Source organism: Babylonia areolata, chromosome 31 (genome assembly GCF_041734735.1).
Source record: "Babylonia areolata isolate BAREFJ2019XMU chromosome 31, ASM4173473v1, whole genome shotgun sequence".
Classification (NCBI taxonomy): domain Eukaryota; kingdom Metazoa; phylum Mollusca; class Gastropoda; order Neogastropoda; family Buccinidae; genus Babylonia; species Babylonia areolata.
The window spans coordinates 19,409,502-19,427,629 of NC_134906.1; the positions used below are offsets into that span (position 1 = coordinate 19,409,502).

Below are 18,128 nucleotides of genomic sequence, written 5' to 3' on the forward strand. Positions count from 1 at the left end.
CTCAGCACATGACATGAGATTCACTCAGCACACGACATGAGGATCACTCAGCACACGACATGAAGATCACTCAGCACACGACATGAGGATCACTCAGCACATGACATGAAGATCACTCAGCACATGACACAACAGCACACGACACAAAGGTCACTCAGAACACAACACAAAGATCACTCAGAACATGAAAATCACTCAGCACAGGACACAACAGCACACGACACAAAGATCACTCAGCACACGACACAAAGATCACTCAGCACATGACACAAAGGTCAATCAGGTCATGACACAAAGGTCACTCAGCACAGAACAAAGGTCACTCAGCACAACACATGGCACAAAGGTCACTCAACACATGACACAAGGTCACTCAGGTCATAACACAAAGGTCAGTCAGGTCATAACACAAAGGTCACTCAGCACATGGCACAAAGGTCACTCAGCACAACACATGATACAAAGGTCAGTCAGCACAACACGCAACGCAAAGGTCACTCAGCACAACACAACACAAAAGTTACTCAACAAAACATGCGACCCAAACGCGAACTCACTGATGACGACACTGTCCTCGGAGGCGTTGCGGGCGGAGAGATGCGGAATGGGTGTGAAGTGGTTGGGGGAGGAGTCCAACTTGTCCCTCAGCCACAGGCAGGACGGGTTGTAGTGGAGGGGGTGCTGTGGGGGGTCGCGACCCTTGTGCGGCTGGAGGACACAGCTGGCCCCGATGCCGGACGCCAGTTTCAGAGTCTCTATCAGCCTGGAGGATGTGGCGTCGTCTGGGTTCACCTAGAAAACAAGGCGTGAACTTTTGCTGTGGTGAGGAGTCTTTGCCTTGGGGTTCTACTATGTTGGAGAAAAAGCACAGCCTAAACTCGCTGAGCACTGAGAAACCACACACCTGTGGAGACACTTGTCGTAGGTTGTGCAGTGGGGTTAGGTGTGTGTGTTTGTGTATTTGTGTTTGTGTGTCTGTGTCTGTGTGTATGTGTCTGTACATGCGTGCGTGTGTGAACGAGTGTGTGGCATGCACAAGCACACACACGTGCCAGTGTGTATACATGTGCCAGTGTGCTCAGAGTTCACTGAATGTGGCCCGTTTTCATTCTTTATCTATCTTAACTACTTGCCTTATGTGCGTCTTTCTTTTTCCTAACAGGACATTTGCCACCCGGACAATAACCACCCGGACTTCTGCCACCGGATTTTTACCACCCGGACATTTGCCAACATAGGACATCTGCCACCCTAGGACATTTGCCACCCGGATTTTTACCACCCGGACTTTTACCAACATAGGACATTTGCCACCCTAGGGCATCTGCCACCCGGATTTTTACCACCCGGACTTTTACCAACATAGGACATTTGCCACCCTAGGACATCTGCCACCCGGATTTTTACCACCCGGACTTTTACCAACATAGGACATTTGCCACCCTAGGACATCTGCCACCCGGGCCTTTCCACTAGGTTTTGCCGATGAAAAAAATCCGACACCTGTACATTTGCCAGCGTTAATCAATCGCCTACAAAGGCTACCTGATATTTCGCCGAGTCATCATCAGCAAACTTTCAAGACCTGGATGGCGACCTAATTAAATCTTCATTTGGACAGTGTTGGTCAGAATCTGTCTTAAACTCGGTTGAAAAATTCACAACAGTTAGATGAATAAATTTTTCAAACATGGATTTATTGTAAAACTGAACATCAGTAACAATTTGAATCAAGACATTACGGTAGCCGGCATCATACTGTAATGAAACGGACCTGGTAAAACTGGCAGTTTTCATAAAGATCATGATGCTTCTGTAAGAGAGCAAGAAAAGCCAAAGCCTATTAGTGAAATAAAAAAGACCGCTAAGTGAGTGGGCCAACCACCAAAATATTGTCTGTTTCATATAAAAGGACCATTTTGTCAACTCATTCTGTAATGGATTGAGGGGGTGAACACTTTCGATCCCTTACAGAAGGATCCAGAGTATAATTCAATTGCTCAGCCAAAGACACCAGTATCATTGTCTACCAAACAAAACAGCTTTTGGCATAAGACAAGTCATTTGTCAAAGTAATCATTTTTTTTTTAAATTCTTACATGAGGGCTTTTTAAAAAGGGCACGGCATAATTGTAATTACCGGTACTTGAATACAACAGATGGTTCACACCTGGAATCAACAATTCGGGCTACAGTGACTAATTACATAACCTGGAATCAACACAGAAAAAATACTGTAAATAATTATTTACGACCTAACCCATCGCACACCTGTGACTGAAATCAAAGCGACGGTGACCTGGCACCAATTCGGGCTACAGTGACTAATTACATAACCCGGAATCAACACAGAAAAAATACTGTAAATAATTATTTACGACCTAACCCATCGCACACCTGTGACTGAAATCAAAGCGACGGTGACCTGGCACCAATTCGGGCTACAGTGACTAATTACATAACCTGGAATCAACACAGAAAAAAAAGCCCATCGCACACCTGTGACTGAAATCAAAGCGACGGTGACCTGGCACCAATTTGGGCTGCAGTGACTCATTACCTAATAAATTTCTTATTAGAACTGTTATTTCAAAATCAGGTAGCAGTGGCATTGTCACAATGGCGTACTTGCCACTTTGGTTTCTTGTGCACCACGCTTCCAGTAGACAAATAGTAGAAGTCATATCTGACATAAAATGCTTTGCCAAACACAAAGGCACCAGTAACACCTTGAGAGTAAAATATTGACAATAGTGACATATTATCATATAGTGGTTCTCCACTTCCTAAATTACAACATGAACTACAGTACTGTAAAGTTGGTCCTACCAAGTTGGTCCTACCCGGATCGCAGCCCGTGCGACCACAGTCGGCTGGGAACGGGATTGGTCATTGACTATGGAAGTTTCAGAGGCACGCCTACATCCGTGTGAACGTAGATGTGCAGGCGTGCCTCTGAAACTTCTAATCGTCCCAGCCAATTGTGGTCGAGGGGCCACGATCCCGTAAGAGACTTTACTGTAATTGAGCAAAATTAAACACAGTTTCCATTAATTGGGCAAGTCAGGCTGTGCTGGTGGAGAGAGTGTTCTTAAGAATACTAACACAGACTCACTAACACAACAATGTAGGCATCATCTCAGTCAGTTCCAATGAATCAGATACAACAGGCCCTAGCCTCTCAGTTCTTTCATGGCAAGATCAATAGTTAAAATTGTGTGCTATTCCTCTAAGGAATGCGATGATATCTCGGTTGGGGTAGTCTTCCACAATGTTCCTTATGCGCTGCTGGACGTCTCGGTAAACAGCCCTCTGCTGACGAGGATTCTGACCAGCCTGATCTTGGACCATCTCCACATGCGTCAAGGATTCTTCCCTTTTGATTACATCAAGGAATTTCCAGAAATTTGGATGATAAACCCCGATATCAGCTTGTAGTCGACGATGCCACCCCTCGACGTTGTTATTTGTTCTTGGCAGGTTTTGGAGTGTGCGTTCATGCATGTTCCACATTTCAATTGCAAACAGTAGGATTCCTTCGACCGTTGCCATTGTTCCTTTCTTCTCCAATGTACGTGGCTTCAAAGTATTGGAGAATAGGTGCAGCATTGGCAGGCAGGTAAACTTGGAGCTCCTCGAAAGATTGGATAACATCATCAGGAGGCACAAATGCTAAGGCAGGAATCATTCTAAGTTGAAGAGCGAATTCAGCGTCTGCCTGGTAGGCATTTGCTAGCCCATGAGCCTGAATCTGAAATGCAAGGTTAACATGAGAGGCGCCCTTTTTGTCATGGGGTGGGGGGGGTGGGGGGGCATATGGGACCGCATTTTAACACCTTTTCGGCTATTCAATGCTATTTCACATATCCCGCGATTATACATGGTTAACCATGCTGTAACCAAACCAATCTAACACAATTCCCAAGGCAATAGACATACAGAATATCATCACAATACTGATCAGTAGGTTTCTAGGTTGCTACTTCAAATTTTCTTTGGGTGAATACATGGTCACCCATCGGGTTTCCCGAAGGTCTCCCAGGCACCAAGGCTGACAGCAGAGTATGCTGGGCCAAGGATTAGATTGATAAATCAATATTACTCTTGATAGAAAAAATTAAGAAATCATTTTGACATAGTTAGATCACGGTTACCATGGTTTTACGGTTATCGTGGTTAACCATGGTTACTGTTGTAACATTATTTGACTGGATAATTTAGAAATATTTCTAATAATTTTCAATAGCCCTCACTGAGAGCGTTTTTTTTTTTTTAATTTCACACTTCACTGAATTGAAGAAAGTGCTAAGCCATGGCCACTTCAATTTTTCAAATAGTATACATGTAATCCAAAAACTGAAGCATCGACAATCACTTGATTTACTTTTTCAATGTCTGTTTCAGACTGTACTCTACACATTTTTATTCATCTGAATGAAAAAAAATGACCATTTCTAAGACTCGACCATTGGCCTACATACCTGACGATACACGTTTTGGGTGAGATGGAAGAAGCAGCCCTTTACTTCTATACCGGGGAAGACGTTGGCGAGTGCATTCAGTGCCGCTCTCTCAAAGTCTATCAGTGCTTCCTCTGGATGGAGTCCGTTTCCAGCAAGAGCCGAAACTTCTCGAAGGACATGTTCATATGTATCCTGCCTTTTGTTGGTCAACAACACAAAGACGCAGGGGAAAACTCGTCCATTTGCAGAAAGACTATGTAGCATGTAGAGCTGGAAAAACTGATCGGGGACAGTCTTAAATGTGCCATCTGCAAACCAAAACTGCGACGCCAATAAGCACTGCTGGCCATCATCGCTCATGAAGATGAGGATCCTCTCTGCGTTTCCTTCACCATTGTCATACCTCAAGAAGAGACCACCTCTGGTGGTAACCTGGTATGCTGGGGGAATTACTATGGCGGCAGCATTCTGGGGTACTGGCAGTCGATTCCCAGCATGTTGTCTATTGCGACGGATATTTCGACGAACGTTCTCAACAGCAACCATTCTCCCACTCGCTGCGTCTGACATATTACGCACACCTTCTGTTATGATTTGCTGTGGCGTTTCCTCCGTATCTTTTGCTCTTTGTGTCATGTTTGCCCGAGTGGCTAACATTTCTGTTCTTGCTGCATCTGCAGCGTGAGTGTGCTCATTGATTTGATCGAGTAATCTGTTGCCCCGCAGATGCAGTTTCGCTTTGCAGTTTGTTCTCCTCCTTAGTTCACATTCCCATGATTCTTTCCCATCTGACAAATCTTTGAGCTTTACATAGCAGAATCCTTCATAAAGAAGTTTTCTGCCGCCTCTGGTTGTTGCGATGAACTCCATAGTTGTGGAAATGCATTCAGCAACTAAAACAATGATGCTCTATAGTACCCGGATTCTTGGAATCACTGTGTGGTCAGGTCTATGTTTCCAAGAATCTGAGCATCATTTCTGGGAATCAGTTCAAGGCATGTGAAGGGCAGGGGACTGCTGTTTCATCGAACCCAGATTTTTCGAATCACTGACATGGAAATGTGTCAGAGAACCAGAGCATCATTTCTTGGAATCAGCGCGACAGAAAAGGCGTGATGGAGGGGGGGGGGGAATGCAGCTTCAAACAAAACATCACATGTTTTGGTGGATGTTTTTGGTAGGATACCCAAAGGAGATGTTTGTTGCTTTATTGATGGCAGTGGAACTACTCTGTTTCCCGATATTCTGAGGTTGGCTTTTAAAAATTTTATATGATACTGAATAAAACACACAAAAAGAGACATTAAAACTTTGAAACTTTCGAAGATCCATTTCATGCATCTAAATATCTCTCTATCTTTATCTCTCCTTCCTTCCAGACCCCCTCCCCTCCCTTTTCTCCCCCGCATGTACACACACAAGGGCATGCGCATACATTCGTGCACACAGACAATTTCGGTTTTGTAGAGAAGAATGAAAAAAAAGAAAGGAAGAAAGAGAAAGAAAGAAAGAAAGAAAGAAAGACAGAGAAATAAATAAAGAAAAAAAGACAGAGAAAGAAAGAAAGACAGAGAAAGAAAGAAAGAAAAAAAGACAGAGAAAGATGTGGGGGGTGGGGGGGGGGATGCAGCTTCAAACAAAACATCACTGTCATGAAAATGTTTGCAAGAATTCATTTCAAATTTTCATGGGAAATGTTCAAAGAGGGCAAATGTCATAGATTTGCCAAAATCTACATGGCAAAAATCTGGGTGGTAAACATCCAGAAGGCAACTGTCCGGGTGGCAAACATCCAGGCGGCAAATGTCCTGGGGTGGCACTTGTCCTAGGTTGGCAAAAGTCCGGGTGGTAAACATCCGGGTGGCAAATGTCCTGGGGTGGCACATGTCCTATGTTGGCAAAAGTCCGGGTGGTAAACATCCGGGTGGCAAATGTCCTGGGGTGGCACATGTCCTATGTTGGCAAAAGTCCGGGTGGTAAACATCCGGGTGGCAAATGTCCTTGGGTGGTAAAAATCCGGTGGCAGAAGTCCGGGTGGCAAATGTCCGGGTGGCAAATGTCCTAAAATCTTTCTTTTTACTCATTTCCATTTATTTCAACACCTATTTACTTGATTACTTATCTTATATAAAATTTTGTTTACTGCTTTCATATATATTCTTAGAATCTGGCAGGCTCTCAATGCCCAATCAGCACATAAACACACACACAGACACACCCCCAACACACACATACACACACCACAGAGCTTAAGACAGGAAGCAGTTTAGTTCCGATCTGTGGTGGAGAAACGATATCTATACTGCTTAAACAGATGGGTCTTCAGAGATCTGAAAGATCTTGGCTGTGGAAACAGAGTATCAAATGTTAACCGGAAGGCTATTCATGTGTCTTCAGAGAATATTTGAAAGAGACAATGGAAGTGATCAAATGTTAACTGGAAGGCTATTCATATGTCTTCAGAGAATATTTGAAAGAGACAATGGAAGTGGAGTATCTAACGTTAAACGGGAGGCTATTCATGCATCTTCAGAGAATATTTGAAAGAGACAACGGAAGTGGAGTATCTAACGTTAAACGGGAGGCTATTCATGTGTCTTCAGAGAATATTTGAAAGAGACAATGGAAGTGGAGTATCTAACATTAAATGGAAGGCTATTCATATGCCTTCAGAGAATATTTGAAAGAGACAATGGAAGTGGAGTATCTACCGTTAAACGGAAGGCTATTCATATGTCTTCAGAGAATATTTGAAAGAGACAATGGAAGTGGAGTATCTACCGTTAAACAGGAGGCTATTCATATGTCTTCAGAGAATATTTGAAAGAGACAATGGAAGTGGAGTATCTAACGTTAAACGGAAGGCTATTCATATGTCTTCAGAGAATATTTGAAAGAGACAATGGAAGTGGAGTATCTAACGTTAAACGGAAGGCTATTCCAGACTGTTGGAACCTGAAAGGAAACGTCTGCACACCTTGACACCGACAACCCCCGCCTACCTTGGACCCGGAGCTCATCAGCTCACTGGTGAAGGGCACGAAGTGGCCACGGGGCTGCGTCACATTGTAGTACTGCAGAGTGGTCAGCTCCAGGGGCGGAAGGTCGTCCACAGAGGGCGCTGCCAGGGCCACCGTCATGGCGATGGCGACGAAGATGGCGGGCAGGATGATCTGGGAGAAGAGGGAGCGCCAGTTGCGGGTGATGTAGTGGAAGCGCTTGATGATGACCGCCTTGAAGTGGTTCATCAGCAGGAGGTGGGGCTTCAGCACATGGCTGCCCCGCCCCTCCAGCAGGATCCGTGGAGAGTTGGCCGGGTCTGAAAGTGTGGCCAGGGTTTGGGTTAAACAGGAAATTTTCTATCTAAAATAATGTTTCAATAACATACTTACCGTGACCCAACTAGTGCAGACTCCGGCAGGGGTCTGACATTCCTGTCCTGTGCAAACTACTATCTGCCTGTGTGGAGAAAACGAAACTACGGCCGATAACCTCCCGGAAGTAGGTAACCTCTCCTTTGTCCCGCTGGCTAGTGCCCTCTTTTTCCGGCAAGATACAATACCGTGCTCAGTACATAAAGCTGGGAGAGAAAATCCTTGAGGAACAACAAGCCTGAGCTTATATTGTTTGTGCTCTTTTTGTGTGTCCAAGTTCTTCCGGTTCATCATCATTATCATCATCATCAACATTCAGCTTTGTTCCTTTGTTGTTATCACTGCTACTATCATTATGCATTGTCCTTCTACAAAGATACAAGGGAAGTTGGAATGTGTTTTTTTATTGAAAATTTGCTCCCATTCCATCATTATCATCATCATCATCATCATCGCTATCTTGTCATATTTGCTGTTACTGCCATCATTCCCATCATGTTATCAGTTCTTTACAAGCCTCTGATTATCATGAACCAACCAACATGTTCACATCAGACTCACAGGTAATTTGAGGCATGAGATAAATGCCCAAACCAGTGACTTCATTCAAGAGTTGAACAACAACACACACTGCAAAGCAGTCACTCTCACTGGACACACAACTTCATAAGAATTCCCTCTTTTAGTCACAAAGTAAAACTGAATCACTGAGATGTCATCTATATCCAGCAATTTTTGTGAATGTAAAAAAGTTTCAAATCTTTGGTGGAAAGTTAGGTGGGTTTGCTTTTTTTTTTTTTCCATAAATTGTTATTTATTCCAAAGATACTGTATAATCAATCTCTGTTTTTACATTCAGCCTAGCTGCTCCAGTGAGGTAAGTTCATTTTGGTTTGTTGTTTTTTGTTGGAAAGGTCTTTTATGTGTGTTCTTTTCTCTCCTGATATTACAGAAGACACATTGAATCAAACTGATCACTGCTTTACATCACACTGAATGCTCCCTTATGTATATGTATAAAAAAAAGAAAATAAAAAATACAAAAACAAAAACAGTTTCACATACTGTCAGTGTGTACAAACAAAAACCAAACAAAAATGTTGATCGCCGCCAGAAGGATTTTCTAACACTGGTGAAGACACAAATGATGTTCAGTTATTACAGGAAAAAGGTCAGTCTTCCTTTTTTCAAACTACCTAAATCCACAGACAGGCAATTTAATTGCCTCCGTACACAAGTTAACTTGCTGTATGAATAAACAACGCTATATAAAGATTTGTTTCATTGTGGAAGAGACCTTACAACTAAATCTATAAGCTGATTCAAATCTCTTCATAAGGAAGAGAGAATCCACAATCAGCTGTCAAAGAAATGAATTAAAAGAAACACACATACAGCAAACAACAAGCAAGCGAATGATGGAATCTGACCGTGGGTGAAATTGAATGAGGACATGGGTGGAGCCTCTCTGTGGGCGGGACGGTCCCCCTGTCCACTCTCTGGCTTGCCCCCATTCCTTCTGTCACTCTCTGAGAAGTCCTCCAGCTGCAGGACGTTAGACTCCGCCCTCAGCCCCCCTGTGGCCCCGCCCTCTGCTAGGCCCTGCCCCCCTGTGGGCGGGGGATCCAGGAGGCTGCTGAGGGAGGAGGCTTCCTCAGAGGAGGGGACGTTGGAGCTGGAGATGGGGGAGACAGGGAGGGTGGTGGCAGGCACGGAGTCCAGGGAAAGAGCGTCAGCCGGTTTGGAGGTGTTCTCTCTGCCTGCCGTCAGCGGAGGAATGAAAAATAAAACAACAGTGTTAACATTGTTTCCTTGTGAGCATGGGAAACTGCCCAAGGTTGGGATGTATAAACAATTTCAAGTCTGGAATTAGTATGGACTTGTTAGATTTCTTTGTAGAAAGCACCATTGCATCCATCCAGGACTTAAGCCAGCTTTCTTGTCCTCATGATATTAGTTCATATGACAATAAATGGCTACTTATATTTTCTTTGTTTGTTTTTTAACCTAGTCTTTCTACTTCTTTTCCTTCAATTTTTCTTTCTTTAGTTATTCATTGTACCATCTAATGCTAATCACACACCCAAAATAATCATCAACTGTACAGGCCACAAGAAGATACTTTGTTACTTTCCACAGTTTACTAAGAACATGTACAAGGCAGATACTGATTTTTGATAGTTATTTTCATTCTAAAAGCAATCATAAACAAGAAATAAAGTTTCTTAAATTTTTGCTAGGTTATGGTGCACACACATTCATTTACATTTGGAACATAATCACAGTATGTTTGGTGCTTGTGATAACCAGAACTTCTAGTGTCTGAATTTTACCAGTCTCTTAGAAAACTTTTACAGATGTTAAGTCCACATATCTGCAGATAATACCAAACCCTCTTTGTGCATCTATACTCATGCAAAAGATGAAACATGCACATCAAAGATCCTGTAATCCATGTGAAAAATATGTGAGCTGTAGAAACATTTTCTAGTACCAGCATGAAACTGGACCACAGTTTCTGTGGGACCACAGCCTCCATAGGACCATGGCTTCTGTTGGAACATAGCTTCGATAGGATCATGGCTTGTACAGAACACATGGCTTCTATAGGATCGTGGCTTGTATAGAACACATGGCTTCTATAGGATCATGGCTTGTATAGGACACATAGCTTCGATAGGATCATGGCTTGTATAGAACACATGGCTTCTATAGGATCATGGCTTGTATAGAACACATAGCTTCAATAGGATCATGGCTTGTATAGAACACATAGCTTCGATAGGATCATGGCTTGTATAGAACACATGGCTTCTATAGGATCATGGCTGGTATAGAACACATAGCTTCAATAGGATCACGGCTTGTACAGAACACATAGCTTCGATAGGATCATGGCTTGTATAGAACACATGGCTTCTATAGGATCTTGGCTTGTATAGAACACATGGCTTCTATAGGATCATGGCTTGTATAGAACACATGGTTTCTATAGGATCGTGGCTTGTATAGAACACATGGCTTCAATAGGATCATAGCTTGTATAGAACACATGGATTCGATAGGATCATGGCTTGTATAGAACACATAGCTTCGATAGGATCATGGCTTGTATAGAACACATAGCTTCGATAGGATCATGGCTTGTATAGAACACATGGCTTCTATAGGATCATGGCTTGTATAGAACACATAGCTTCGATAGGATCATGGCTTGTATAGAACACATAGCTTCAATAGGATCATGGCTTGTATAGAACACATGGCTTCGATAGGATCATGGCTTGTATAGAACACATGGCTTCTATAGGATCATGGCTTGTATAGAACACATGGCTTCAATAGGATCATGGCTTGTATAGAACACATGGCTTCTATAGGATCGTGGCTTGTATAGAACACATGGCTTCTATAGGATCATGGCTTGTATAGAAAAACATGGCTTCTATAGGATCATGGCTTGTATAGAACACATGGCTTCAATAGGATCATGGCTTGTATAGAACACATGGCTTCTATAGGATCGTGGCTTGTATAGAACACATGGCTTCTATAGGATCATGGCTTGTATAGAAAAACATGGCTTCTATAGGATCATGGCTTGTATAGAACACATGGCTTCAATAGGATCATGGCTTGTATAGGACACATCACTTCGAAAGGAAAATGGCTTCTATAGGAATATGTATTGCTTCTACAGGACCATGGCTTTTATTGGAACATAGCTTCTATAAGATTATGGCTTGAATAGGACATATGGCTTCTACAGGACCATGGCTTCTATAGGACATAATCATCGCTTCTATAGGACCATGGCTTTTATTGGAACATAGCTTCTATAAGATTATGGCTTGAATAGGACATATGGCTTCTACAGGACCATGGCTTCTATAGGACATAATCATCGCTTCTATAGGACCATGGCATTTATTGGAACATAGCTTCTATAAGATTATGGCTTGTATAGGACATATGATTTCTACAGGACCATGGCTTCTATAGGACATAATCATCGCTTCTATAGGACCATGGCTTTTCAGGACATAATTATTGCTTCTATAGGACTATGGCTTCTTCTTCAGGACAAAATTATTGCTCCTACAGGACCATGGCTTCTACAGGACTTAATAATGTATTTCCATAGTATACATGTATTCCATAGGACATAATCATTGCTCCTATAGGACATGTGTATTCTACAAGACATAATTATTGATTCTTAAGTACCATGGCTTCTGTAGTACATAATCATTGCTTCCAGACTCTGCAAAGACACCCACAAACAAAACAACAACCAACCAACCAAACAAAAACAAGAGCAAAACAAACAAACAAAAAACAGCCCCGAACACCCCCATCCCACTTTCCTCCCTCCCCCCCAGCACTCACACTCCTCCTCCTGGAAGGCGGCCTCTGTGACCTTGAGGAAGATCCCTCCCCACACACAACCCCCTCCTCCCCAACACTCACTCTCCTCCTCCTGGCACACAGCCTCGGTGACCTGTAGAGAGATTCCCCCTCCCTCCCCCCACAAAAAAAACACACCCCAACACTCACTCTCCTCCTCCTGGCATGTGGCCTCGGTGACCTTGAGGAAGATTCCCCCCCGAGCCTCCCCCCTCCACACACACACACACACCCCACGCCCCCCCTGGACCCCCCCAACACTCACTCTCCTCCTCCTGGCAGGCGGCCTCGGTGACCTTGAGGAAGATCTCCTCCAGCGTGGTGTCCATGACGCCGTAGCTGTTGATGTGCAGCTGGGGCAGGGCCGAGTCCAGCGCCTGGAACAGCTTGCGGAAGTTGCCCTTCTTGGCCTCCTCGAAGGGCAGCGTGTACTGCAGCTCCCGGGGGCTGTCCGACACCAGGTAGGCGGAGGGCACGTGTCTCTGGATGAAGGCCCCCACCTCCTCCGTACTGCAGGGCGACACCGGGGGCTTGGGGGGAGTCTTGCTGCTGTCCAGGAGCTGCACGTCTGTTTTTTGGGGGGCGGGGAAGTGTGGGGGTGTTTAGCGATGTATTTTTCTGCTAATTATAACATTTTTATAATGTAGGGATGGGGTGTTTATGTGTGTACATTTATGGTAAAAACAGCATGTTTATATTCTTGAAGAACAAAGACAAGGGACAAGAACACAAATCACCATCATCATCATGAAGAACAAAGACAAGGGACAAGAACACAAATCACCATCATCATCATGAAGAACAAAGAACAAGGGACAAAACCACAAATCACCATCATCATCATGAAGAACAAAGAACAAAGAGCAAAAACCACAAATCACCATCATCATCATGAAGAACAAAGAACAAAGAGCAAAAACCACAAATCACCATCATCGTCATGAAGAACAAAGAACAAGGGACAAAACCACAAATCACCATCATCGTCATGAAGAACAAAGAACAAGGAACAAAACCACAAATCACCATCATCGTCATGAAGAACAAAGAACAAAGAACAAAAACCACAAATGTGACCCTCCACCACGAAATGAGTCGCTTTGCACCAGAGGTCGATTTTTAGTTATTGGTATATCATAAATCTGCAATAAATGACCTTTACAGCGAAAAAAAAAGTTTGTAAATCGGATGATTCTGTGAAAAGTTATTGTGATTTGAAGTTCTAAAGTCGCGAAAGTAACGAACTGAGAAATCAAGGCCGAAAAGTTTTGGAACATGTTCATAGCAACCACATACTTCTAAGCAAGATATGTTCATGAAATTTGGCACACACATAGTTAGTGGCAATATCCACAATTGCACAAAATTTGGAAGAAAAATATTGAGTGTATTTGATTTTATTCAAATAAGAATTTTCTAATTTTTTTGGAAAGAATTGCAACTGAAGTATTAGTACACTTACTTTTTAATCAGCTCAACATGACTAAAAACCTTCCAGTTTTAAGATCAGTTTTGTTGTGGTGTTGTTTGTGGTCCAATTACTATGAAACTTTTGCTATGTACAGTATGTGTACTAAAATTTATGCCACATTAGAGGTAAAAAATGCTAAATCATGATGCCGAATCATGTGATTGTTGTAATTCAATGTGCTCACTGGCTTAGTGTGCTTGTGATATTACCATAATCCATACAACAAGCACAACAAAATAACAAAAAAGATCCACACAACAAAACTGCTCATACAAAAGGTACAAGTTCATGTGTGTTTTATCCCAGCATAGCATCAAATGAAATACATTTCATAATCCAAATGAACACTTCAAACACTTCATCTGCAAAGAAAACCTACTTGTCAAACCCATACTTAACACAATAAAGACACACAACCTCATCAAACAAACACTCAATCTGCTAAAAAAAATAAAAATAAAAAATAAAAATAAAAAAATGTGCAGATATGTGGCACAGGTAATCAATTCTTGTGGTACAAAGTGTCATCAGGGTGGATGGTGTTGATATTGAACCTTCTTCCTCCACTCTTTTTTCTCCACCGGTGGTGTCAGTATGTTCCAAAAATGCATGGTTTATCCTGAAACAGTTTGTTATGTAATACTTCTTTATCTCTTTTCATTTCCTTTGTTTTGAATTATTTTCTATATGTTCTAAAGTTTATTCATTAATGCCTTAAATATCAACAGTAATTTCAGTTTTGTACATTTACATCACAGCTTTCATTCTTTACACAGGACTTTACAAAATGCTTTACTTCTAGTTCTATGTATTTTATCAGAAAATAAAAAAAGAATACACTTATGATATATATATATATATATATATATATATATATATATATATATATATATATATATCATAATATAATCAGACAAAGCAGTTTACTGATAATAAAAGTATGAAATAGTGATTATTAATGCTGTATCACTATGAGTATCAGTGTGCATATCAGTGTGCATGTGCATGACATGCTGCAATCCATTAAGTTACTTTACGCATAGTGGCATGTCAAGCACATGCACACTTATATCATTTATGTAAATGTCTGTGCAAAAGTTTACAATTCCATACATGTACATCTAGACAAAGTTTGTAAAAAGAAACTAAGTTTGCACACTTCATGGTAAATTTATACTATAAATCATAGTACATTAACAGTTGACTCACTCACTCATGGATAGTTCACCAGCAGACAGTTCTTTAGTTGACAGTGTAGTTAGTTTGGTGGTGTTGCCTCTCCTTCTGATGACATGACTTGCCAGCAGTGATATCAGAATTATTCATTGGTGTACAGGCAGGCATATAAAGTACCATCATATCTTTCAGGGCTGAAAAAGAAATTGAACTATTAGTAATACTGTTAGTATTTACTGTTGACACAACTCTATATTTATTTAAAACAACACACACACACACACACACACACACACACACACACACACCAACCTGACACACATTCACATAAAATATCCATTGAAGCAAATTCTGTGAAACTGAAAACTGTTCATAATGTCATGCCCCTGAACCTCCCCTTGCTCAGTTAAATGGTTAAACTGTGAAGGGACAGTGTGTGTGTGTGTGTGTGTGTGTGTGTGTGTGTGTGTGTGTGTGTGTGTGTGTGTGTGAGTGAGTATGTGAGTGAGTATGTGACTCACTGTGTGACACACATTGTGTATGTATGTGTGTGTGTGTGAGTGACATGTATACACACTGTGTCACACATTGTGTGTGTGTGTGTGTGTGTGTGTGTGTGTGTGAGAGAGAGAGAGATCTTTTAATTTACATTCTGTTAATTTCCTCAGATTCACTTTATTCTTTTAATCATTTTTATTCCACATGTCAAACAGTGAATTCCTGTTCCAATGTAAGACAATAAATCAGTCTTGAGTCAATCATTGTTAAAGAAATTATTATCAACTGATTATACCATCATTACATTTCAGTATTTGTCAATGTGGGTAAAATAAGAAAGCTTACCTTCAGACACTTCAGCTATATCCAGTCCCCCAGTCACTTTGCTTGCACATTCCTTGTGTGAGCTGTGAGAAACCCAGGTCTATCACTTCAGAGCAGCAAGTCAGTTTCACTTGTTTCCATGTCAGTCACAACACTGATGGCACCTGGTGCATGTGATTTCGGCAATTACAGGCGAAGGCTTCCAATCTTTCTGTATCTAGTGCAAATGTTGATTCGTCATCTACATCAAAATTAATATTATTGTTGATGAAAACTGAACGACAATCCTGCGTCGTCTGCTTTCGAAATCAGCGTTGCCTTCGTGTTCACTGAGATCGATTTCATGAACGGTCAGTTCCATCAATGAAGTACTGGGTTAGAAACTCACAAATGTCGTCTTCTTCATTGAATGGCAAAATGTGTGCAGCGCAAGTGTATCTTGTCAGGAAATCGCCAAGTCAATCTTGAAAACGTGCTTCCGAACCCTGCGACCATGTTTATTTGAGCTAGCGTGCTGAATGGCTGGTTTCGTCACGTGGCCTCTCTCGGCCAATGACAGAGGGGATTTTCCTTCATAGTGACGCATTGTTTACGTAGTGTATCCTTATTTTGAAAGCGACGATTCGCTCGTAGTTAAAAAAATCAACCAATGAGAAGGACATACATTGAAAGAGACGGACTTGACCTTTAAAACAATGTATGATTCGACCGGTCGATTCCAAGAGATGACGGAGGGCAAGCTTGTCAAAGTTGATCGATTTCGCGAAGTCATAGGCGATCAGAATGACGGGTTAGGCATTTTAAGCACACTTTTAAGGCAAAAGAAGACACAGTTATGCCTAGATACTTCAATATGAGATAAAAGAAAGCCTAAAGTTTACTATGAAGTCAAAATCTGAAAATCGACAACCTGACCCCCACCCGCCTAAAATCGCCGCTAGCGGGAAAGTTGGTCAGGGACAAAGCGACTCATTCCGTGGTGGAGGGTCACAAATCACCATCATTGTCATGAAGAACAAAGAACAAGGGACAAAAACCACAAATCACCATCATCGTCATGAAGAACAAAGAACAAATCACCATCATCATCATGAAGAACAAAGAACAAGGAACAAAACCACAAATCACCATCATTGTCATGAAGAACAAAGAACAAGGGACAAAAACCACAAATCACCATCATCGTCATGAAGAACAAAGAACAAATCACCATCATCGTCATGAAGAACAAAGAACAAGGAACAAAACCACAAATCACCATCATCGTCATGAAGAACAAAGAACAAGGAACAAAACCACAAATCACCATCATCGTCATGAAGAACAAGGAACAAGGGACAAAACCACAAATCACCATCATCGTCATGAAGAACAAAGAACAAGGGACAAAACCACAAATCACCATCATCATCATGAAGAACAAAGAACAAGGGACAAAACCACAAATCACCATCATCATCGCTGCCTTCCTCCTCCTCTGGCGGCTCCTCAGGCTCGGCCTTGACCAGGGTCAGGTGGTAGCCATCGCCGATGTTGTTCTTCAGGAACATGGAGGAGCCGCAGCACTTCATCTGTCCGTTGGAGATGATGGCGATGCGGTCCCCCAGGATGTCCGCCTCGTCCATGTGGTGGGTGGAAAGCAGGATTGTGCGGCCTGTGCAGGAGAAGGGGTGTGGGGGTGGGGTGAGGGGGGAGGAGTGGGTGTGGGGGTGTTGTGGAATTGATGGAAAGGCATTGGCAAATGTAATCCTTATCACATCATACTGAAACATCACTGTTTTATTTTATTTATTTATTTTTTGTTATTTATGTTAACCCCTCAAAATTTACAGTACTATTAACTTTTTTTAATTGTAATTTACTACTTAATTTGTTGTAAACATTCCTAAATCAGTAAATGTTCTTTCAGCATCTATTCAGGTATCAACAGTTCAGTATTCAATCTACCAATGAAAGCCACCTTCAAATCTGCATTCAAAGCCTATCTCTCAACAAGGTATCATGGGGAAAATTTGGTTTAAAGATTTTACATGTTCCTAAAAAAAACAACACAGTTTCTACAGCAAGTGTTTGAAAGGAATCCTAACAATCAGTTCAGCAAAGCTTCTGATTATCCACTGGAACGCTGCATGGATAGTACAGCAACCATCCCCCTATCCCCTCCCAAAAGAAAAAAATCAATAAAATCCCATTTTCAATGATTCTCTTTGTGATAATCAGTTGTGTTCAAAATCACAGTTTTGGGACAAAAATAGTGCAAGACAAAAAACTTTTCATAAAGTTGCTTGAAGAAAAATAAAGAAATATGCCAGGAAATAAAGATATAACAACAAAGGAATGAAGAGAAATGAAGGACAAGGAGGAAAAAGACGGGAGAAAGAAAGACAGGGATAAAAGGATGCAAGAGCTCGAAAA

General features: G+C 41.9%; 1 protein-coding gene across 1 annotated transcript in view; it reads right to left on the bottom strand.

The window, feature by feature from the left end:
* The window catches only part of LOC143276039 (ATP-binding cassette sub-family A member 2-like), a 98,718-nt gene that overhangs the window by 38,198 nt on the left and 42,392 nt on the right, over positions 1-18,128 (bottom strand). Inside the window, exons 27-31 of the mRNA XM_076580426.1 lie at positions 17,164-17,367; positions 12,510-12,812; positions 9,268-9,597; positions 7,466-7,782; positions 558-792 (exon numbers count right to left, since the gene is read on the bottom strand). Coding sequence (XP_076436541.1) covers positions 558-792; positions 7,466-7,782; positions 9,268-9,597; positions 12,510-12,812; positions 17,164-17,367 — 1,389 coding nt within the window. The remainder of the gene's footprint in view (positions 1-557; positions 793-7,465; positions 7,783-9,267; positions 9,598-12,509; positions 12,813-17,163; positions 17,368-18,128) is intronic.